Source organism: Patagioenas fasciata, chromosome 3, assembly GCF_037038585.1.
Source record: "Patagioenas fasciata isolate bPatFas1 chromosome 3, bPatFas1.hap1, whole genome shotgun sequence".
NCBI classification, from domain to species: Eukaryota; Metazoa; Chordata; class Aves; order Columbiformes; family Columbidae; genus Patagioenas; species Patagioenas fasciata.
The window spans coordinates 58295515-58318602 of NC_092522.1; the positions used below are offsets into that span (position 1 = coordinate 58295515).

Consider the following 23088-nt stretch of genomic DNA (forward strand, 5'->3'; position numbering starts at 1 on the left):
AACAAAACAACAAAAAAATAAGTAGTGTGTGTATCTTTTTTTACTTTTACAAAAGGCCATTTAGCAGGTAATTAGAGGGAAAAGGTACTCCTGTTGATCCTTTGCAAATTACTTCCCTACCTTTCATAATTAAAAAAAAAAAAAAGCTGAGAAGGAAAATGCTTGAACAAAGTGGGGAGACAAAAAGTAAAAGGATCTGTTATTTATCTTTATTGGCTGAGGTGCCTGCACACGCCTCTGGTGCTGTTTGTGGAATTGCAGGCTGCATCTGTATATACAGTTACCTCCCTGCTGCTGATGGGAGAATGCAGCCAGGGAAATGTGGCAGCCAGCCCATGCTGGCTCTAAGGGTGCCTAAGTCAAAAGGCATGGCCTTCTGAAAAGAGCACGAAAAGTCTTCCTTCCAGCCAAGAAAACATGATGGGTGTGTCGGTGACCAACAGTAGGCCGTGTGCCTGCTAGGCAAGCCCATCCTTAGCTGAACTGGCAGAGCTTGAAGTGCAATAGAACTCTAGTTTAACTCTCCTAACACATTACTCTTTCAATAGCAACTTTGTGGCCCTGCTAGTAAGCCTTTACTGATTAAAGAGAGCCCTGGACCTCCATTTGAAAATCCATTTTTTTCAGCTAGTTGGTCTTTTATGTGCTAAGCTTTGTTTTTGTGTACACCAAGCCTTATTTTGGTGTAACTGTGTGGCACTAAGGTATTTTAGATGTTTTGCAGCATCTGTTCACAGTGTATCAGAATACAGTGGCAGGAGTGTGGTCAAGATTCTTCTGTTGTGCCAATTCCAAACACCCTTAGTTGCATAGCCTCTCTGTATTGAGTTGTCCTTTGAAATTGGCCCTGCCTCCCTTTCCCTGAGTAACTTCAGTGAATACTTTGGCAGTGCTTGTACTTATCTCACTCTGCTTTAACTTCCCTTTCCCCTCTTCCAGCTGACTTTTGACACAGTTGGCTATCTTACCTTTCTTCCACCCCTTACACAGGGTAAAATGTTATACATGCTAACCATGTTCTGGTGTAGGGCCTAAGTAGCTGACTTAAATTTAGCATTTGGGCAGTCTGTAGCTGTAAGTTTGTCCAGAGGAAATCCTGGTGTGTTGCTATCATCTTTCTGCCCTCTAGCCTTCTAACTGAAGGAAAGGCAAAACCGTAACAGCATCTGCAAAGGCAGCAGCTGCCTCAGTGTCAAGTGTCAATGCAGGCAGGCTGGTGTTCTGGGGGAGGGTGAAGATATTTGGGGGAGCCAAGTGGGAACTTAACTCTGCATGTGGAGGTCCTTTCCCTATTCTCTTTCACAAAGGCTTGCTCATAGAAGGAGCTTTCATAGGAATTGCGTTGAGGGATGATATTCTTATTTCTGCCCGTACCCTGATTCCCTCTGTGCTGACAAAGGCACCTCAAGTGAAGCAAGGGCACAACAGAGTCACTACTTGTTGTATCAGCAAAGTGCCAGGATTGTGCTGTTGCTGTTTTGGTGCACTTGCACACTATTCTATAATTTGGTCTGTGTTTTACTGCTTTAGAGGGTCTGATTCTTTGAATGGAACTTGTAATTGGAACAGCAGCTGTCCAGTTCATCTGCTCTACAGTCGCTCGAGAGCCAAGAGGAGAGGCCGGTCTGTGGTGGTGCCAGCATGAAACAAACAGCAATGGTTTACATTGACAGAGGAGGAAGAGCCAGTTTGGATAGTGAGATGAAAGAACTTGGCTTGATTGGGTGCTCCTCTGCTGCTTATTGAAAATACCAGTTGTTGTTAATTGCTTTAATGATGTTCATAGGTAGAATTTTACATGTTTTGTGTGTGTTGTATAGTCATTGCCCTGTTAATATATTTTTAATTTCCATTTAAATTCTGAAGCTACAGTTGTACGTAACTCCTGGCGCATACATGGACATTAAGATGCCCTCACACTTAAGTGATTCCCAGAAGTTGTTTTAAATTTGTTTTGCACCATGTTTTTTCTTGTTTCTAAGTAAGGAAGTTTGAGCTGTTCATGGCTATTAAGTAACACTAAAATACAGGATTAGTGTCCCAGTTTGCCTAGGGTGATATCCTTATACAGAGATTGTCCTGCTTGACATCATTCTGTCCTGAATTCCTTCCTCCCTCCCACCACCCAAAACCAACCCCCCAAACCTGTGACCTTCATGATTTGTGATTTCCAGGCAGCTTGCAGGAGTGCTGGTTTGGAAGTTACATTGTCAGATAATGTAACTCTGAGGGAGCATGTCCCTGTTGTTTGATTACATCCCTTTAAATTCTAAAAATCTATGAACTTATCATTGTGAAGGTATGTTAAATCCCGACTTTGTGTCCCCCTCTTGCGCGTAAGGGATATACTGCTCAAACTGGTTTGCTACCTGTATAGCAGGAAATGATACTGGGAATAGTGGTGGGTATGGAGGAAGCTGAGCTACTTAGAGGCTGCCCTTATACTTCAGCTGTGACTCCTTTTCATAGTCTTCAGAAAGGAAAAAGGGATCATGAATGATCAAAACTCAGTCACGGCCATTAGTGAGGTGTTCTCAGAGAATCCCTCTCCTCTGTCTGGTTTGTGTGTTTTAGCCAAGGAAACTGTTTACTTCAGATACGCCATGGACTAGTCTAGGGTTAACTTTAGGACATCTTACCAAACCAATAAAGAGGAACTATATTTTTCAGCAAAATTTTGCTTGCAAATGGCTTATATGAAAGGGCAAAAGCCCTTCTCATCCCATTCTTATTTTCCCTTGAACTCTGTATTGCTGTGTATTGGTGAGCATACTCTAGTTTGTTCATCTAGATGAGCATGTTAGATCAACAGGTTACTGTGACCTTGTGACAGTACAGTTTTGCAGCCCTGTGTGCTTTTTTCAAATATTTGTGGTTTACAATATTATGAATGGTATGTAGTTCTTCACCAGAAATAATGAATGAACTGTTGATCTAAAGCTAAAGGAAGAGCTTCAGTCTTTTTTTTTTTTTCTTTTCCCTTGCTCATTGCTGATTAAGAGCCAGTTTCCTGTTCTTTGAAGCTTCAGCTCACAAGACTCCTGTTTTCAAAAATCACGTGGTGATCAGCTGCTTAAAGTGATGTGTGTAGACATAGTGAGTTATTGAAGGCATGCCTTATATAGAAAGTGCTAGCCTGGAAAATGCAGAGAGGTCTACTCACTGTCATATCCTCCACACAGTGTCCTTCCAGGCTTTACTAACTTAAATAATGTTATTTCTGAAAATCTATCTCTGTATTTTGAAGTGGATGTGTTAGAAGGGGGTGTTTGCTCATATTGTGATAAGGGGATGAAGGAAGAATTCGTAACTATGCTGTTTCAGTGAAGGGCTGGCTAGATGATGGGATTGGCATGTTCTTCCAGTTGTCCAAGGAGCATGGTGGTATTCTTTTTAACATGTAGTCCTGTGCTTTTTCCTCAAGGTGTCTCTGCTTGGGAGCAACACGCACCTAAGTTGCGTACTGATATCTATCTGGGATGTGTTAGGTTACGCTCTAGACCTGAGAGCCTGAGCATGATCCCTGTTCTTGGGATTCAGACATGAATCTTCAACAAGTCTACTCTTTTGGGATATCCTTGGAGTAAGATGTGCTTTTCCTGATATAAGCGTCAGGCTATTTGCCCACCTATCTACCAGCTAACACGGGATGAACTGGCAGATGCAGATAGGCTTTAGCTAGCTCGCTCTTCTCTGAGTCAGGTGGATGTGGGTAAGCTTTGGTCTGAAAATCTGATTGCTGTGTTAATAAACCATGGCACCTAAATGTAAACGCTCTGCCAACGGTTTATTCTCTTGGTCCGAAAGCTGCACTAATGCAGCCATGGTTTCTGGACCATTCATTTTGTGCACACTGGCTGAGCAAGCTAAGGTTCAGCTGTACCTGCCTGTATAGACACTATCGTTGTGTGTCTATCTGTTCATCTTTCTCATCAGCTTGATGTCTTTTCCTTGCAGCTTTGTTACATATTCTTTATTGCCAGGCACTGATTATTTCTAGGTAAGCTCCCTCTTTGCTTTACAGCAAGGTGTGTATTCCTCCATGCAGAGCACTATAAGCATTGTTCTTGGCATTACCCTTGGCTTATCAAGTAGAAAACACTTTTAAAATGTTAAACTTGTCCAAATGGAAATAATCTGAGCTCAAGAGGTTTGTAGTAGGTACCTGCCTCAGCTGTTATATCTTGGACAGATTTTTAGGTAAGAGTTCAGTTATTTCGTATGTTGAGACTATAACCAGGAGAAAAAAAAAGATTTTCCATGTTGTATGAGGATTTCTAATACCTTAGTTGAAACTCTGTCTGATCTTGCAAATCTAGGAGGCAGCAGACTTGCTTTGTGCTGGAGAGGCCTGTGGCCAGTTTGACTGTTCTCAGTTTAATCAAGCATCTCCCTCTCTCACTTGTGCTTGTCATGTGCCCAAACTCATTAAAGCTTGGTGAGAAGTTGAAAGATTCTTATGTGAACAAGCTTCCTCTGTAGGGAGCTGTGAGGGGTTGGGCTCTTGCAGCTCATCTTGGCAGCAAGCCCTGGTCACAGTGCCTGGGAGCTGAGAGTTGCTCCTTTCTTTGCTTGCAGTGGTCCTTCCTCTGGCCTTCGGATGAGGAGAAAGGGTACATAGGAAGGAGGTAGAAGCAATACTCCAAAAACTAGGAACAGAGGAGGTAAGATTTGTCAGGAACCAAACCATAAGAGTAAAAGCTGAGGACTAAATTTTTAAGAACAGGAGGAGAGGGAGATGGGTCCTTGAGGACAAAAGGTAGACTGCTGTTCTCCAGGCCAGATAACTGAATCTAGGTCTCAGAAGGCTTTTCTATGCTCTACTAGCAACTTCAGGGGCCCTTGCTGCGCTTGTGAAGTCTCCTCCTAGCAGTGTGTTTGCAAGGCTGTGGGCACAGTCCCCTGCTAGCTCTAGTGGTGAGGGTAGACCAGATCTAGACCTTATAGATAAACCACAGTGTCTTTGACTTTTATCTAGCCATTCATACCATGTCATGCAGATATAGGTGTACTTGATGGGCAATTTGTGTAAGCCATTCTGACAGGTGGACACTTAGTGTCCCTCCCTTTCTGGGTATTTAGCTTGATCCATGTGAGGGCAGGCTCAGCGGAGGAGGTGGTTTCTGTAAATAGACACAATGCCACAGATAAATTATTATTATTCAGAAACAATAGGATCACTAACTCAAAATGAGTGGACAAATCTGGTAACTTTGCCTTTAATTTCTCTGCACTTGTGTTTAATGAACAAGAGTGATCAAGAAAGGTAGGCTTGGTGTTGGTGGAAGAAGCTCCTGCTCTGGTTAGAACAGCCTGGGTGCAACATGGCTTTTTCTAACATTTAGTTGGAGCCAAGACTGGATGGCATGTGCTCAGCCTTGCACTCTGTTTCCTTTGAGATTTCACATACAGCAGAGTACTTGCTCATGATAAGTGTCTAATGGGGACAAAGTAGTATGGAACTGCAGCATAAGGGTTGTATCATACTGGGAGCAACATCTTAAATATATTCACTGATTATCAGCTGTGCAAACTAATATTCACTGTTGCATGAACCACTTCACCTGGGCCAACAGAAATGAGCGTGATCATTTGCCTGCCTAACATTGGATCATCATGGCTGCTTTGGCATCGCTACTCTTAATATTTTAAGATTGGAGAAAACATACAGTCATTTAGTAATCCGATTGTATCATTGAGCATTCTTGTTTCTGCTGCAAATGTCACTGAGTCTGGCACTTCTGAGTCTCTTCTTTCGGTCATTGACATCCTTTCCTAATTTTCTGTTCCTCATACTGATCAGCAGACAGTAGCAGTCTTTTTGTGCTGGAAACAGCTTTATTTCAGCTGTTGTATTTTGATTCCACACTTAACTAGGATTAGCTTTAAATCAAAAAGAGCTTTCTCTGATTATGGATTCATAATTTTTGATCACTTAAACTCTTATTTTAATTCTCATTTTTATCCACTCTTGCCCTGACCTATAAGTCCTCCAAAACAACTGGAAGCTTTGAAACAAGGAACACATGGGTTTTGCCTCTCTGTTTCATAGAATAAGTAGAAGAACATTACCAAATAGTGATTTCGAAGTGCAATCCATTAATAATCCCACCAAGCTACATATGCAGCCAATGATTTCTAGTCCTGGTACTTTGTGGCACTTTTGTTTATCATCCTAAGATGTAAACCATTGACTTGCATTGAGGCAGTGCCATCCATATCTGTAGATAGACTTGTTCAGGGCTCACTGTACTAGATGTCCATCAGATGTCTCTTGTTTAAAAAAAAATGTATTTTTTAATGGATACTTCTAGAAGAACTGGTTCTATTTTCTCATTTGGTTTTGATCCTTTACACTAGCCATCTTCCAGGACTTTGAGAGAAACCCATCATTTATATAGTCTGAAATTATCATACATCTGAATTGTATGGCCTTTTTTCCCCTCCCTTTCCTTCATCTTTCTCCTTTTTGTCCTTTCAAGTTACTCCCAGGCTCACTATACAAATGATGGTTTTAACTTGTTGCACTAAACTTATCCTTTTTCAAACTTAAAATCTAAAGTAAAACCCAAACAAACCTATTTCATTATTTCCAAGCACTGTGAATGAGATGATGCACAGTGAATGGGCAGTGAGGATTAGAGATAGCAGGCTGATTTGAGAGTTGGGTTTGTAGCGGGAAGCTTTATCTACAGGGCAACTATTGCCCTTTGTTTTAAAGCCTCACATGTTTAATTACTAAATACTTATGTCAGACCTCCTCTTGCTATACTGGACGTACACTTCTTAGGGTCAGCAGACTAGTGTGCAAATGTTAGTCAGCTGTCCCTGCAAAAGCCAACCCTTTGGCTTAAACTGTAGGGTGATGTGGTTTTGGAGGCTGTCATACCTTTTTCCCTGGTCTCACTAAGGGGTGCTTGCCTCTTTCTGTTCCATTCACTGTTGGGGCAGTGATCACCTCTGCCAGAGGCTAAATAGCCAACATTTGGAGAGCTTGTAATTTCTTAAACTGCTACAACTATTTACTACTTAGTGCCTATCTGTGTTTCAAGGTCTTTTGCCAGTAGCCTGCAAAGAATTAATACAACCTAAATACAGCTGGAGCTGTCTTCCAATGCAAGATGGAATTTAAGTTGCATTAAATAGCACAGAAGCTAACTCTGATACCTTTGGACTTTTGAATACTCAAACAGAAATCACCTGGTGTCCTTGCTACATTGTTAATGCAAACTGGAGAGGGTGCTTAAAAGGAGTGTCCATCCTCCCTTCCTCAGCTGTTTCAATTGATGGGTGGTGTTTGCACCCATGATCCTCACACCTATTTTAGTTTTTCTTGATTGTTCCCTGTCAGCATACTTCTTGGTGTGTTTTTTTTTTTTTTCCCTATCATCTGCTGTTTGCAGCATATTGTCTCCCTATCACTGGAGCAGAAGGTGGTAGTGCTTTGGTTTTCTTGCACAGCTTCATGGCACTAACAAGACTCTTCAAATACTACCCTTCAGCTATGCACAGACCCTTTCAGGCTTGCTCCAGCCTAATCTGGATGGAGCTGTTTAATTGTAGTAGGATCAACCACATCTCACCAATAAAATCAGACAAACAGAAGATGTGACTATTTCTTCCTTCCCTTTGTCATTACAGCTGTTGTGGAGTTGTAAGGCTCTTGACCTAAGCACATGTTTCTCATGCCTAACATGAAACTCTTGAGATTGTGCAGGCACAGTTGTTCAGATGGGGAAAAAATGCTTTGTTTGTTCATTCAGCCAAAAATAGGAACAAGTTACCTTTTTGGGCATACCCCTACCATTTGTGTTGTGCATCAGCATTCAAATCTGCTATGAGGTGAAGATACATGTGTTTCTTACAGAAAATGTAACTTATTTGTATGCTGATATGTCAGACACAACTATAGTCGCTTGTTTCTGTATTCCTAGTATTCCTAGCTTATTTTTTATGGCTTTCATTGGTCTAGGCGAGCTGTGCTACCTCTTACACCAAAGCTCTGGTGAATTACTGGTACAGTTGCCCTCTGGACTGATGGCAGTGTGAATCTTGATGATGCAGGAGAAAATTTATTTGAAGAAGAGAGTGAAGAGGGATAAAAGCAAGGGTTTCTCCTGCATGACTGGTACCAATTAGAGTAAAACTAACCTTTCAGGAGTGCTCAGCTTTTGTGTGATCACAAAAAAAAGCATTGTGTATCGTTTAGGAAGTTCCCCCTCACTGTCTCCTTTCAACATTGTTTCAGTTGGCCAGAATGCCACTCTGACAGGCAAGAGTTCAAAATGTGTATCTGACAAAATATTCCACATGCTGGACAGCACTTCTGAGCACAGACAGATGCATAATTGGCATTTATAGAGGTCCATGGATGTGTATTTTGATAAGTTTACAGCATTAACAATAACTCCAGGCACCCTGTTTTAACAGTATTTATAACAAGCTGCTTAGATAAAATGCTTGGGAGGCTTACTGTCTATTTGGGGAATTTCTGGTTCTTAGTGTGATATGCGAATTAGTGTAGAGTTGAGATAGTAAGCTACTCAGTAAGTGTACCACTGTTATGGATTAGTCTTTATCCTTTCCAGTTCTGATGGCTTTTACTAAATATCTTTATAGTCTGTGGAAGACTTATTCTTTCCTCTTCCCCCTGTTTTTAAATTAGGTTAGAAACTCCCTTATTACCAGATTTTGTTACAGTGACTAGTATTTTTTATTTATCTCAGCAAATGCCTACATTTCCTTTCTGATTGAAATGCATGCTGAGAAAAGAGTGAACCTGCTAATAGGGCAAAGGATGTGCTTTGTGTGTTTGTATTCATTGGGTCTAACAGCCTGCACGCTGTGTTATCTGTTCCTCATGCTTTCCTTCAGAGGTGGGGAATGGGGAACTTAATAATCCTATTTCTGCCTTTTCTCCTCACACCTGAATAAATGTTGAGCAGTTGGCATTTTAGTGGGAGCTTCTGATATGGGTAGTTGTTCAGCACTTTGGAGTTGATCTAATGAACATTAAGTAACAGTTATTTTGTTGTCGTCTTTGCTATTGTTTGGTCTCTTTCAGTTTATCCAGCAGAAGAGTAGTTCTGGTGTTAACTGTGGTGGCTGCTATTTGAGCTATTGAATTATTTCGCAGTTTTGGAAACTTTTTTGCAAATTGCTGGAACCCACTACACTCTTCTCAAAATAGTTCTTTAAAGGACCTTGCAGAGTGTCAGGAGGTACAAGAAAACTGCTGCTGAGGATAGTGGTCTTGTTTCCTCTTGACTCCTAAATCCACCTCCCTTTCGGATGCTTTCAGGTCCCTGCTTTGATTCAGGAGATGCCAAGGTGGGGCAGCAGCAGTGAGCTGATCCATGAGTGACCTTCTGGGGGAGAACAGGCTTGCAGTGCCCATGCTTTGGCTTGGTTGTAGGGGGCAACAGAGGAGCCGTGTGTCTGGGGCAGTGAGACCCCTGTGAGGGTGGGACTTGGTGTGGGGAAGAACCTAAGACCAGAGTATTTTGTATGTTCAGTGGGGTGCTGCTTTACTGTTTTGAAGTGCCTTTTATGATGAGAAAATATGAAAAAATGGCCAGCAGAATGTGTCTTCTTTTTGCATAACTGAATGCAATGAACAGTGATATCTGTGGATGATGAATACTCGAGATTTCAGAGTTGGTGTCCTTCAAAATGTGCCGACTAGTGCTCTCGCTCAGGGAACAACAAATCTGATGTGCTGGTGATGCAACAAAAGAAATGTATGGGTGGAGGTTTGGGGGAAAAAAAATCCTTCAAATTCTCTATGCCTTAGACTTCATGCTTCACTGTAGGCACTGGAAATCTGAGCTCTTCTGATGGGGCATGTATGTCATCCTTATAAGCTAACTTTAAGCAAGGGAGATCTTCCATAGTGTAACAAAATAAGCAGCCCAATCAAGAACATTTTTCAAAGCAATTTTGTGGCTTATTGCAGTTTTATCTCCTTCCCATTCCCCGACTTTCCTCATCCTTTTGCCCAGTGCCGTGAGAATAGCATGACTTGTGCTGCTGGGTATGGGATAGTAACACAACTCCTGGCTGTGAGGAAGGGTTGCTTAAGAGCTGTCACCTCCTATGTGGCTGGGGCTTGGCCTGCTGGCCCAGGAGCAAGGAATCAAGCCACTGGTGCTTACTGATTTCCTCCCTGTGTGGCTGCAGGCAGGGGGGTTATGTGGTCTATCACTGGGCTGCTTTTAAGGTTAGTTAAAGGCTATCTCTATGGACTAAGTGGGAATTTTTGCTTCTCAGGAAGAAGAGATGCCAGATGTAGAAATTGACATTGATGACCTTCTTGATGCAGCCAATGAAGAGGAGAGAACTCTCAAATTACAGGTAATATTATTTACTAATTTTAAATCAGAATGTGGCTGAATTGATACATCTGGGTCTATATCTTGTTTGAATCCACTGTAAGTGTAGAATTAGAAGAGAGGTTAAAATGTCTGAGTTTAGCATAATCTACCAGACTCTATGAATGTAATAAAAATCCTCTAGGATAAAAAATTTCTATAAGGTAGGTGATAACAGGAGTAAAAAGTTCAAAGAGTCCAGTAATTTAGGGAGATATGCTGAGACAGTTTAGAAAGCCATGTTGGTTTTTTTTTGTTCTACTCAGTTTTACAAGTTATATAAAATAACAGCCACATAGGAAAATTATGTGCCTGAGAACCAGTTATGATGTACCTTTGATTTGCTGTAGCAGCAGAAATATGCATGCGTGTATATCCTTTCTCGTCTTTAGGATGCTGAAAGTGTTGTTTCTGTCTATACTAGCTAGAAATTGGTGGTCACTGAGTTAGCTTGGAGTAACCTGTCTAGAAGCTTGAGGAATGGATAAGATGCTCAGCAACATGAATTAGTAGGGAAATTCAGATACTGTCTGCTGAAATGAAACAATTCAAACCAGCTCTGTAATTCTATGAATCCTGCTTGAGGAAAAAGTTAATGAATGGAAGAATGAGGGGAAGAAAAGAAATATCATTGTCTTTATATATATGTATATATATATCTATAGCTAAATTGAGATACAAAACCAATATGAAAGTCTCTGTTTATAATCTTTTCAGATGTACTAAAGAAAGGAAACCTGCCCCAGAGCAGTGGTTTGCCCTCAGCTCACTTCCTGGGAAGTGACTAACCTGGTGCTCACATGTACCACATCTGACTGCAGTGCCTGTTGGTACTTTCTGCTCAAGTACCCGCTGCCCAGCCTCAGAGATATGGGCTATTCATTCAGCATTCATAAATAGCTTTCCTTCTACCTTAACTGGCAGCTGCAGCTGCCAGACCTAACTGGTCTGGATTTCTACATTACAAAGGCTGTGGTGCCCTTACAGAAAGCTGCGTTTCACATGTGTGTCACTGGGAGAAATGTTCTTGAATTCTTCTCTCCTTGTTTTTGTTTTCTTTTCTTTTTCTTGGAGAGAGGAATTCTGTAAACCTTAACCTGGAGGAAGCAGCCATAATTTCTCTCCAGTTGCAAGTCATTCTGATCCACCTGGGGAGAAAAGGTGGCTTGCTACAACACTCAGTTTTTAGCAACATCTTCATCCAGTGATTCTTGGTTCTTGCTTCTTTTCTTTCTGATTCCTTGCCAGGTTTCATACTGTAGACTTGTTTATGTTCACTGTTACTCTGTTATTGAAACTGACTTTTTCATATTTTACTTCTAGGAAACTCTTGTAGATTGCTACAAACCAACAGAGGTAAACAGACTTTACTTAAATACTATTCACCTATGAAAAGTGTGGTAATGTTCAATCTAAAGTAACTTTGTTTTATACTTACAATAAAGTAAATATGGGATTATTAGTAGGGAGCTGATGAGCTTGGGGCTTTATATCCTGGGAATGTTTGTACCTGTCACTTGACTACAATAGGAACAGGATTGGACCCTGCAGAGGAACTGGTTGTCATTCCAGTATAGTCTTTGATAATGTCCTTATTGACTTTACTGATGCTTGAAGGTATCATGTTACACGGGAACTAAATACAAATCTCATCAGATGTTTAAAACCCTACAATTGTTGCATGAAATTTCAACTTGAGAGATGGACTGTGTGCTCTTCAATGTGAAGCCATCTAATTTTGTCTCTGGTAAAATTGTTTATTCTGGGAACTGTTATGTAGATAATGCAGCTCAGCTAATTGTGTTTGTTAATGGACTTAAATAGAATTGTGGGACAACCTGAACTACCAGGATTTAGTTAAAAGTACTTGACATCATCTTGAATATCCGTTAGTGTGTCCTGGGGTCAATATAGCATACTTCTCACAGTAACGTGTGCTTACTAGGAAGAGTAAGTAGTGTAACAAACTTGGACTTGCTGTTTAAAAAAAAGTCTAGGTTGTGGGTCAGTTTCCTAGTACAATTTACAGTCAGCACTTTCCCACCAGCAGCTGCTGTGCAGTATTTTATATAGTGGGTGGCTTACAGAATTTCCCTAGTCAGGGACATTTCAGCTGTGTGATTAGAAGTCAGATGTTTGGTTTGAAGCAAGGCTGCATATAGCTTAGATCCTTGGTGACATTTGTAGCTGTAGGTACTTACAGTACTGGGGCTTAAGGACTGTCAGGGAAAACTGCTGGTATGGTTAAACAGATGTTTCCCAGTCCATCAGGTACCTTCTTCAGGGCTCTTCCATTTTTATTAATTGCTGTGGTAGATTGGGAAAGTTCTCCAGAATTGCTATTACAGTTGTTGGTACTTTTTGACAGTGCAGGGAATTGCCCAGAAAGACTTGCACGGCAACCCTTGTAGAGCTTGGTCTGTGGTGTACCTTAATTTCTTCACAGCAGATAACACAATCTCCCAATATGGAGATGTGAGACCAAAAAATCAAGTCTTCAGATGTCTGTAGTGTAGCATTACTACAGTGAGACAACCCCTGTCACCCTCCTCCAGCCACCTCTCAGCAAGTGCTGTTGAACCTTAGTTGGTTGTAAGATTGATGTGAATACTGATGTGGCATGTGGAACCTGATGTGGTTCTTTTCCCAGGCTAGTGAGAGGAAATGGGGGTTGTGGGTAGGTGGGAGGAGCAGGTTGCCAAAGGGTTTAGCAGCCCCTTGTGCAGGTCCCTTATCTGTGTTATCTGAAGGCATATGAGGAAGGCAGAGATTCAAATCCTTACCCTTCTTCCTCCTTCATTGAACATGTAATATGAATTGCTTTCCTTAGTTCTGAAGTCTGACACTCGATGTAATGACAAACTTCAGAGCTCTGATAAGCATAAACAACAGATGTTAGGGAGTTTTTCCACTAGAAATGTTGGTCATAGAAATATTTATGCCAACTTAATTAACCCACATGGCACAGCAATTCATAAGAAACAACATCTTGGACATGTGTACTCAACCACCCTCAAGGTGCTTGAATCAAGGTGAGATTTTAATATTAAACTTGTTACTTGTCTCTTCAGTCCTCTGCTGATGGAATGGAGGCAGCTCCTTTTTAGCTGGAAGAACATCTGTCTTCCTTGACAATCTTTTGAGATAGCCAAATTGAGAGAATTACTTAATCCACTCTTCTGTGAGGGTAACTGCCAAAATAGGAGTCATTTCCCAGGACTGTTTTTACAACAGCACCTTTTCATCTGTAGCTAAGGCCAGTAATACTGCATGACTGCTAGCTAAGGCCACTTCAAAATAGTGTTGGAGGTTTTTTCCTCTTTTAGGCTGCTATGTGTGGACTAGGAGCTTTAAATTGGCTTAAACTTGCTATATGAGGATCCTAATCTAGAAAATCTGCCATCCTTTCATATTTGCAGACCATTCAGAACTATAGAGGTAATTGGTTTATGAAAGGATTTCTAGAAGATTTGTGGAGGAAGGATGTGAGCTGATAGAATTTCTCTCGACCAATCAAATACAGTCAGTCAAGTGCACTAGGGATTTTAGCATCAGGAATTATACAGTTTGCAAAAACCAGTAATCCCTGGCAGGGGAAAATGTATTAAACGTGATGTCTCCACTTTTCAGAACATAAAGTACAGGCAGAAAGCTTAACTCAAAGCTCTTATCCCATCTGTTAAACAAAAATCCAAACTGACCAGACATAAAACCACACCCCAAAAAACAACCACCCCGATGTATATCTTAAGGCAGTTTTGCTTAGTGTCTTCTGCTTAGACTAAAGGTTAAAGGAAAGGTTGAGGGATTTTTGCATGTATTGTGGATTGACTCTTCATCAGAAGGAGAGTTATCCAGATGGAAGCAGTTCTCAGCCTCTTTGATAAAATTGCCCAAATGTAGTAGCTGGCAGTACTTTGAGGAATGGCTGTGAAACCTTACTTCTAAGGGAAATACAGCTAGACTGTTTAATGTGTTCTGAAATTTTAAATGTTTTTCTAAGGTAACAGTTATGACATTTGTTTTGTATAGAAAGATGCTTAACATGTGAACCTTGTAAAGAGATGTATAGCTCACCCAAACAAGGCAACTAAAGGTTAATCAGCAAAGTGCACACAGTATGATTTTTTGGGTGCTATTTGAGTTCATGTTAATGATCCTTAAATTAAAATGTTGATTTGCTAATCAGGATTCATATACAACATGACTTGTGTTGTTCAGTCATCAGAAGTTAGTTTTGTTAAATGTGCCAGAAACTAAGAATAATTTCTGGGCACTATCTGCCAACTTGGCTTTTTGTAGAAACATAATATCATAATTTAGAAAAACAGTAGCTAGGAGATACTTTACCATTTGCTGGTTACCAATTGTATGTGTTTACTGGTGTTAATCACTGCAATATGTGACTTATATTTATATTTCACATCACTTCATTTGAGCCATGATCTCCTTGCTCTGTGTGGTTAAGTTGCACTTGTTGAAGAGAGGTCGAGTAGCGACCTGACTCAAGGCATAGACTTTGGGATCTCAAATGTGGACAGTGCTTTCACAAGTGATGGTCTTCCCACCATGCAAAATTAAACAGAGCTACAAGCATTCTTCAGACAGTTTATGCTTTTTCTGCTTCCCTTTTTTTCCTGTTACTATCATACCTAGTTCAAAAGCAGAACATGTCAAATAGCCTTGACATAAGACAAGGCTTGACATGAGTAGAGCTATTAATTTCTAGGTACGTGCAAACTTCAAGGATATGCTATCTGCAAAATTAGTGTAATTACCAAATTTTGGATCTGAACTTTTGTGGTTGAAAAGGTACAGGGAGCAGGAGCCTCTTGCATCACCCGTGTTCCAGAGCAGCCAGTGCTTCACTCAGTGCCAAGCATCACCTGTGGAAAATCTCATTCAGACCATTGTTAAGTTGTTGTCTCTGTTCTGTCTGCGATGGAGAATCTTAATATGTCATAGGGGATTTTGAGTCTCATGTTAAAGAAATTTAAATATAATCTGTAATCTTGATGGTAGAGTTTCGATATTTGACAAAAGACTAATTTAGTATAGTAAGACTGGGCATGAATTCAATATGGCTTTCTTAAGACATACTTTGAAGGAGATTGGGTAAATCTGTTGTTATTGGTAGAAGCAGTGGGCTTTAGAAAAAATCTGAAATATTTGTGGCTGGTGTGAATTAGAGCTTCCACTTGGTGGGACTACCAAAGTGACAACAAGAGAAATTACAGGGAGACTCTGAAACTACCATGGAAGAAAAGTCCAATGAGTGGGTGATTTTTTGTTTACTGACTCTGAACAATGTGGTTGAGCTACACAATGTCTGCAGATAACTAATCTTTGAAGAGAAATGAATAAATTAGATTAGGGGTTTCTTTGTTTCCAGCCCACCCCCCATAGAAATAATACAAAGCTTCAAGCAAGTGGGCTAGAGATCTCTCCCACTGAGGCAGGCAGGATCAAATTTGTCCAGACCATCCTATTAGTATAATTATTCTCTCAGTGCAACATGGGAGAAAAAGGAGGTGAAGTCTTCTAAAAGAAAGCTGTTTTGCTAGGAATTTTTAATTAATAACATTTTTCAATATTATTTCCAAACAATGTTCAATTGCTGTGTATGTTCTTTGCGGAGTTTGAGCAGAGACTTAAGTTACTGACTACTCAGTTACTTCAGTGGCCAGACTATTTCAGCAGCTTTTAACACCTAAAATTAAGAAAAGTAGAGATAAATCTCTATATGTTCTCAAAGTTTAATTCCTAGCTGGAGCAAATGACAGGCTTGTGATGCAGCTCTTTAGAGTGGTCCAAGCACTGTGTTATTTTTTTATTTTAATTAAAAACTATTGGGGGTATGTCTTCAGATAATGTATGTGCTTAGTTTCAGACAGGAATAGAAGGCTCAATCCTTCTGAAATAGAACTTCTAAAATTTTGAAGTATCATGGATTTCTGTTCCTACTATGTTATTTCTTTTGAATTCATGTTACTATTTGTTTTTTAATATAACTGCAAGGCAGCAATAGGTAGAACATGCATTTGAAGCAATAGTAACCAGTGATGTGTCCTAAACCTCAGTGCTGTGTACTGCCTTGCATCTGGGGGAGCCTAAAATCTCTGAGACTTTACTGTAGCTCAGCTGATGGGTGGTAAATTATTAACCCACAGTACTTGAAATCAAATAGGACATTTACTAGAGAAAACAGTTAACAAACATGCATATTTAAAAGCAATGCAGACAGAGGCATGTCTAAAAAACATAGTTTCTTGCTCATACATTTGACCGCTCTGAATTCAGTGAACTAGAACTTTATATGCCTGCTGAGATCTGCCCTATATTATACAGCAATGTTGGAGGGAATTAAGCTTACATGTTGGTGTGTGTGTGTTTTTTTTTTTTTTTTTCCAGCAAGTACTAATGAAAGGAACTTGCAAATACCCATAGCAATATTGTAACAATGGAGGAACAAATGGTGATTTGACAAGAAGTTTGTTTACATGCCACCTAACTGGCGAATAGATTATGTGCCTTGCCCATAGCTAAGCTTTATGGTCTTTAGTCAATGCTTTGTATAGGGCTCACTAAGAGGCTGAATTGCTGCATATTGTTCTCCTTCGGGCACTGCTGGTGCTGTGGCCTCACTGGAGAGGCTGTGCTGATGGGCTTGTTCAGGGAGGCTACAGAGATGCTGCCCCAGTTCTCACGGACAGAAGGCAGCTTCTGGTCCCCTTCTCACAAAGTATCTGTGAGTTCCCTCATCGTTTACCTTCTTCCCACGCAGTTGGCCTCAGGTTTGAGCCTGTGGGGAAGGGCGGGTGTTTTCTGGTAGGGTTCCTTTTTTACCTTGACTATTCAGGTGGCATTTTTGAGTTATTGTTTAGATTCTTCCTCAAGTAGCTGTGGGGATTGCTCTGGAGGCTCATTCTAGGTTTTACATCCAAACAATCAAACTTTCTCCAGGAAATGGCCTTGGGCAACCAGTCAAGGAGATCTTGACGGTTTTATTTGTTTATTTACTTGGCTGCAGGGAAGTAAAGCTGTGGAGGAAAGATGTTTTAGGATACATTTAATGCTCTAGTGAAGCAGGAGGACTAGAAAACCTATGTTGTCTTAGTTTGAGAACTAGCCCTATAACATGTGTTCTCTTCGAGGAAGAGAAATCTGGGGAGGCAGGATCTAATTAGTCTCCAGAATTAATTGGAAGACTTGACTGAGAAGCCTAGAATTCATTGTCTGTCAAATGACCTCATTAAAACAATGAATCACACCTCCAAAGCAGAGAAGGGAAGCGATTTCCTCTCCTTTCCTGAATTGTCATTTCACCTTTGTTTGTGTGTTTTTTTTTTTTTCTCTTGTGTTAGATGAGTGCTTTTGCTGAACTGAATGCCTTTGATTCAAGGGAAAGCATTAGAGAAGGGAGAAGACAAATGCCTAAGGCTGAATATAGATGAGTTCAAATGAACTATAGATTTCGTCTGTGTCTCATTTAAATTTGCCTTTAGAATTAGAAAGACATCTTCTAGAAACAATGATTTTGTATTATAAATTAACAGGACTTACTTGTAACAAAACTGTATGTCAAGTTGGTCTCCTTGCACAGAATCTATAAAAACAACAAAGCCCCCCCAAAAAACAACCAAACAAAATTAAACTGCATTTGTATACTTTTTTCCATTTACTGAGACACAAAGTGCTGCTATGAGATTTTTCATCTATTAGAAGTAGATGTGACTTGTGTATTTCTGGCTGTAGCTCTCCAAGGAGTAATTAATAAATTCTTGAATCTTTGGCTGAATTATTGTTAAATGTTTTCCAATTTTGTGAATTAAATAAGTATTGTATAAGTATATAGAAGTAGATAATCCAACCTGTGTTACAGAATTACTTTTAATGTAGATTAGTATATTATCACCTTCCAAAAACATGATGCTAAACTCCATGCGTATTTCCTAGAGGGGATTTCAAGAAAACGCTCTGTGTACTATTATTTTTGTGTATGAGGTTAAGATAGATGTGGATATTAAGCTTCAAGTCAAATGTCTAAATGGAATAAAACTGCAATTTTTGGTGATCTTTATAAAAAAACAAAGGGGTATTACTGTATGTCACAAAACCAAGTTGGTTAGTAATAAAGTGAAGGCTTATTGAAGTGCTGTGAAGTCCCATTTTTCTGACTCCAAGAGGGAAAATGTGCACCTTTTCTAGAACACTGCCTTGCTGTGATGGGGAGCTGCAAAACAAAGTCACAAGCACACGAAAACAACGCTGTTAACGACAGCCGACCCCATGCATGCACCAGATGAAATGTACTGAACCAGTGCTCTGGTTTGCACACCCACAGAATGTGCACTACAGCACTGCTGCTTTATGTGAAATATATGCCACATGTAACATGCTCTTGTTGGGTTTTACTGCTTGGTACTACAGACCCTTATTTCAAGAGAAATAGTTTCTGAGGGGTAAAACATTTTCAACTATTATATATAGTTCAAGTGAACAGTTATTTTCCCCTCCTTAAGAATAGCCTCAGTTACTTCAGATCTGGTTAGGGAGTTGCCTATTAAGTTTGTTTTATTTTGGCAGCACCAAGAAGTTTCTAGGTGATGTTAGTATTGAAAGCTTCAAGCAAATACCCTGTTTTGCAAAAGAAGGTGCTTCTGGTACCATGTCAGAATATAAGGGGAGGAACTCCCCTCACCTACTGTAATGTTGTATTGATAAACAACTGACCCCTCTCAGTGTTTTGTAATCAGGAGCAACATGCTCCCAATTCTACTGAGTTGTGGGAGAAAAGGGACAGAAAAATGGCAGAAGTGCCTCTCAAACAGGAATATCCCAAGTGGGTACATGTAGAAATGATGCCCAAAGATTTCTCTGTCCAGACCTCTTCCCATAATGGTCTTTCTTTCAACATCAGTGAAGCATTTGATAGCTTCCTGTTGCTGCCTTGGTAGTGGGTGAAGGTGCTGTAGAGTATTTGTGGCTTTGACAGACAGCTAATAGAGTCATTCAAAGGGAAGAACTGAACTTCCCTCTGTTCCTTCCCAGAGCTGTCTTTGTCTGTTTTGTCATGGGAGTATAGCTTGTTGAAAGGCAATGCTAATTACATTAATCCCAAGTAAAAAGCTTTTAAGATCACTTTAGAGAGTTTATTTCTACAATTATTTCACTGCAGGCCTTCATTTAAGTTTGATAGTAAAAAGTCCTAAAGCATATTTATATATTTCAAACAACACTAGGCCACATTAATTTTACATTATATAGCTGGTCTTTACAATGGTGGAAGGATAACACAGAACCAGTGCATAGTGCATTGAAAGCTGTGAATTTTTAGAGAGAACCTGTCTCCCTTCTCTTTTTTTTTTGTCTTCTGCATGGATGTCTGTTACTCTGACAAGCTCAGAGTGGATATAGTTGCAGTGGTTTGTGCCTCTGTGGGAAAAGACAACTTCTAGAGGATGGAGGGGGAGGACTTGGTCTTAACAAATTTGCTTTTCCAGTCATCTCTTTAGGCTACCTGTCTATCCAGATGTGAAGTGCACTACTGATATGCACTGATGTGTTCCTCATTTTTACCAGAGGCCACATCAGCAGTTTGGTTGCTTTCAAAGGGCTGAATGTAACTACTCCTATATTTATACAGTGCTAAAATTACATTTGGCCCTTTGAAGGCAACAGGGAGGCTGGTGTGGTCCCTGGTGAAAATGAGTTTGACACCCCTGCTTTAGTTAGTTCAGGAGGGGTGGCCAGAGTAGACAAGGCTCTCATGAGCGTTTGTAGCCCACATGGCTGTGTTAGCTGCTCTGCCTTTGCTACTGTTTGCTGATGCCACAGCTGGTGTGAATGCAACAGCAACCATGGTGCAGCAGTACATGCAGCACAGGATAGATGTGCATAAGCTGTCAGGAAGGGAAATTGATCTGTTGGGGTGATGCTTGCCAGGGTTGTGGTCCTACCAGAAAAACCTGACGTCTTTCTCAAGTTAAAACACACATTTACAGAAACTTCCTTTGTGCACAGTATAGCACCTGGATAATAGATGTTTCAGTGTGACTCTTTTTGAAGGGCATTGTGTTGTCATTTAGGTGGTGACCTTGCTTGCTGGAATTTTTAGCCTGAAGCATTCAGCTAGGAAGTCACGCTTTTTGTCCTTTCACATCAGCCTGACTAAATCCATCACTACTTTCCATGTTTATAGCTAAATGATTTAATGATAAGAACATTTTTGTAGGTGTATTCATAGTGCTAAGGGTAAACATTATTCTCCCAATGTGACAGTGAGGGCGTGATTTAGCTTTTTATGCCTCCACAGTTATTATATGAAATCGTATACCAAAAGGATTTTAGATAATGGTGCAAGCCTGTAAGCTTTTGTTCTCCCACAATTTAAAAAGAGAAAATCTGCTGAAGCTGGGAGAAGTATTACGGTGAATAAAGACCTGGTCCATGAATATATTTTTTTTTTCAGAATAATGTCACATGCTCCACAACCAGGTTCACCCAGCATAAGCCAGTGTCATTGCCTTTGGCTCCTTGTTCCTGCATTGCCTGAGATTGGCATGAGTGTTGGTGTGGGGCTGAGCAGTGAGCCTGGCTGCAGAGCTGAGCCAGCTTGGAAAGTAGCAGGGCAAGAGGAAAAGCAGCTGAGTAGTTAGCCAGATCAGCTCTCTGTTCCAGCTGAGGGTGCAGCCAACCAAAATGCTAGTGCTGGTGTGGAGAGCGGTGAGAGAAACACCTCTTTTGGCAGGAGTGCTTATTTCTGTGCAGGCTTCAACTGTGAAAGTTTGCTTTGACAATTTGTGTTGTATCCAACCATAGAATTTGCTTGATTCAACAGTTGGTAGAAGGCTCTGTGTAGTAAAAGCGTGGAAGATGGCTAGCAGCTGAGCATGAATACTCACGCAGAGGAAAAGCTGGTTGTTCACACCTCCACTGTGTGATATGGGTGTACATATAGGGTTTCTGGAGGTCAGGCCAGAGAGATTTCAGCTTAGCAGTAAAAGCCTAAATTAAAATGTATAGTTTGCTTAAATTTTTTAACTCAAAATCATGGTATTATGGGATCATAAAAATTACTCATATTTTCTAATCTTTTTTTTTTTTTTTCCTAGGAATTTATCAAAGAGCTGCTAACTCGGATAAGAGGAATGAGGAAACTCAGTCCCCCTCAAAAGAAGAGTATATAAATAACTCCAAGCAGTAGCACTCTGTAAAAGACATGGCAAGGGAAAAGGGACTTTGAATATAAGGCCTTTATTAAAATAGTTGTCTTTCTCCGCAACTTTTTTGATTTCATTCAGTTTTGACTCCAGGAATTTCTTTTGTGTGTTTTAAGGGTTCTTTTTTTAAGTGTCAATTTTTTTATCAAGAATATCAACAATTTGGATGCTGCTCAACTTTCACTTGAGGATTACTGAAGCAAGTGAAGAATCCAAGAGTTAGTGATGAGGGGCAGCAAGCCTACGTGGTGATCCAGAAGATCTTGTAAATTTACAGAGCTAGGAGACTTCTTGCAGCTAGTTGGATAACATTTTTAAGTTGGTTGTACATTGAACTCATGGATGTCAAGTTTCTTGTGCTTGTCTGTACATAAATTATAAAGTGGGTGGTGAATACTGTTTCACATGAATGGAAGGAAAAGTTTGTTACAGTAAATTATTTAAATGGTGGTTATTGCAAATTTGTTACCAGAAGGTACCAATTTAGATTACTATAATGAGTGCTGCCATTTTTCTAAATACCTTTAAACTAGCCCAGTGAAAAATTTCATCATATCTCCTTGTTTAGACTGCAGCAGATGAAAATTGGGAATTTTAAGGGCTTAATTTGTAGACTTAAATTTATTTGACTGACTTCGATGCTTTGCCAGGTTGTTTCCTCTCCACCTCATAGTGTCTTGAAACAATGCTAACCTATACTGAGTTAAGGGCCTACAGTGATATCTAGAGAAATGTCCATCACCATTTAAAATCTGCTTCCTAGTGGAGGAAAGACATTGCTACCAGAATGAATTACAAGAACTGCCTTGTATTTAGTGCTGTGGTCTGAATCAAATGCAGATTACTCTCCTATTAAGATAGGTGAAGAATATTATAATCTTTGTTAATGGTTTTGCCCTGAGAAGTGGGAAGACTTCTTAACTTGGGCTCTCTTTCTTGCAAAAGCAAGAACAGAAGAGACATCCCTGCTCCCTCCTGGAAAATGGCCTAACTAAAATGTTCAATAAGCTACCATATGCTGGTAGGTGACATTAGTCAGGCATTTTATATCAAGGGTGCTCTGAACATATTTTATTTTTCAAAAGAAGTACATGTTTGTGAATTTCATGTGTACTGGCAAGCTTTTTTAATGTATTTAATTTTGTAATGTTTACCGATGATTTTATTTACCGGATATTTACTCAAATAAATGGAACAACTTGTGACTTGTTACATGTACACTTTATACAAGGCTGTTGCTGGGTAAGTCGGTAAATGGACTTGCTCGTCAGAAAGAGAAGCATGTGAAGTGATAAGTACATGGGAACCCAGGGAAATTGGGAGGAGCTTGTGATTTCATGTGGTTTTGTGTTGGGATCTCCCACTGTCATTGTCAGCATCAGCAGTGGGATGTCTTTGATTCTGGAAGTGGCCTATGTAAATGACCTGTCTTGCAACAAGGAGATTCTCTCCTCAACATGTGCTCCTTGCAGAGGATCTGATGTAGCTATTAATAG

At 40.2% G+C, this 23088-nt stretch overlaps 1 protein-coding gene across 1 annotated transcript in view; it reads left to right on the plus strand.

Moving 5' to 3' along the window:
- Positions 1-22797, plus strand: part of PPP1R14C (protein phosphatase 1 regulatory inhibitor subunit 14C) — a 52246-nt gene extending 29449 nt beyond the window's left edge. Inside the window, exons 2-4 of the mRNA XM_065835843.2 lie at positions 10270-10353; positions 11694-11726; positions 21485-22797. Coding sequence (XP_065691915.2) covers positions 10270-10353; positions 11694-11726; positions 21485-21559 — 192 coding nt within the window. The 3' untranslated portion in view covers positions 21560-22797. The remainder of the gene's footprint in view (positions 1-10269; positions 10354-11693; positions 11727-21484) is intronic.
- Positions 22798-23088: the final 291 nt, after the last annotated feature.